The 1,452-nt window shown below is 57.4% G+C and overlaps 1 protein-coding gene across 1 annotated transcript; it reads left to right on the top strand.

Moving 5' to 3' along the window:
* Positions 1–917: 917 nt before the first annotated feature.
* On the top strand, positions 918–1,214 carry CRCT1 (cysteine rich C-terminal 1). Its single transcript, XM_037499883.1, has one exon. The coding sequence runs from the start codon at positions 918–920 to the stop codon at positions 1,212–1,214; it is 297 nt and encodes a 98-aa protein (XP_037355780.1).
* The last annotated feature ends 238 nt before the right edge of the window (positions 1,215–1,452 follow it).

Here is a 1,452-nt window from a genome sequence, read left to right as displayed (position 1 = left end):
ACTCAGTCCACTGCCTTGCAGGTAGCCCGTTGCAGTTGAAGCACTGAGTGAGTCTTCTAGAGGAGCCAGTGTCTGGTAAGTCTCCAAGCAGGGCCTGGATGGGGTTGGGAAGAGTTGAAGTGAAGGGAGGAGAGGGCAGTACACAGTCAGGTGGATGGGGTGTGGGGTGTGGGGAGCCCTGGAAAGGGCCCATGTTTCAAGTGAACCCATTTCTCCTGATACTGATGAGGTGGTGGAGGCCCATGGGAGAGATGACCTGTGAGGTTACGTGGCAAGTCCACGGCACAGATGCAAGTGGAACCAGTTCTCTGACTCGCGGGGCTCGGATGCATTTCTGTCTTCTGATCACTCTTTTCTCATGGTTGTAGGGAATGAAAGGCCTAGGGAGAGAAAGACCAGAACAAGCACTGGTGCTTGTGGATTCTTTAGACCCAGGCAGCAGGGATGCCTGTGTGATTTGGGGCTTTCTAAAATACTGAGGGGCTCTTTATACAGTGCTAATAACTATGCCAGCATCACCTGTAGCTCTGGGGACACAGTGAAATGGGGGAGGGGGAAAGCCAGCAGAAGATTTTGAACTGAATCATGGCATCAGTTGCCACCACATTCTCATTTGCCACTGCCCAGTACTGGGTGTCCTGATCCTAGTCAGAGGGAAAACTGGTTCTTTGCTGAGACAGTTCCCCACCCCCCCCATGCCTCTTCAACTCATTGGAAACACCTCTTCGGGGTTTTTTTATTTGCTTCCCTTCACCTGGGAAGCAGACGCTGTTTTATGTTGTTCTCTTTTTCCTTCCTGGCACTAAACCAGATTCGCTTGCTCACAAATTCAAACGTCAAAAGCTCCAAGCCCCATTGTCAGAAAGAAAAAAGTCCGCTTGAGTGTGACAGGCTGCCTTTCTTCCAGGTTCTCCGCAATGTCCTCCCAGCAGAGCATGGCTTCAGCCAAGGGCTTTTCGAAGGGGTCTTCCCAGGGCTCGGGGTCGTGCCCCGCCCCAGCGCCCACCCCGGCGCCCTCCTCGTCCTCCTGCTGCAGGGGCTGCTGCGGCTCCAGCTCCGGCTGCTGCAGCGGCGGCTGCTGCGGCTCCAGCTCCACCGGCTGCTGCTGCTTCCCTCGGAGGCGCCGCCGGCAGCGCAGTGGGTGCTGCTCCTGCTGCGGGGGCGGCAGCCAGAGGTCGCAGAGCACCAGCAACACCGGCTGCTGCGGCTGCTGAGTGTCCCCCAGGGCCCCAGCGCTGCCGGTCCTGCCTGCCCGCCCACCTCGTGTCTCCACCCTGCATGTCTATGCTCCCAGGCCTCTTGGCCCTCCGCATGCGCCCCCTCCTGCTGCAAAACTACTAGCGCTCGGATGTTCAGAAACCCACTCTGTTCTCAGCTCCAGGAAAATCCCTGACCTCCCTGTGAGATTCCTCCTGGGGAACCCAAGACCCATGGTGGGACGTTGGATCCTAC

This window comes from Talpa occidentalis, unplaced genomic scaffold, assembly GCF_014898055.3.
Source record: "Talpa occidentalis isolate TD23 unplaced genomic scaffold, MPIMG_talOcc4v2.1 talOcc4.9, whole genome shotgun sequence".
NCBI lineage: Eukaryota > Metazoa > Chordata > Mammalia > Eulipotyphla > Talpidae > Talpa > Talpa occidentalis.
The sequence above is the reverse complement of the archived record's forward strand: the minus strand, read 5'-3'. Positions and strand labels throughout refer to the sequence as shown.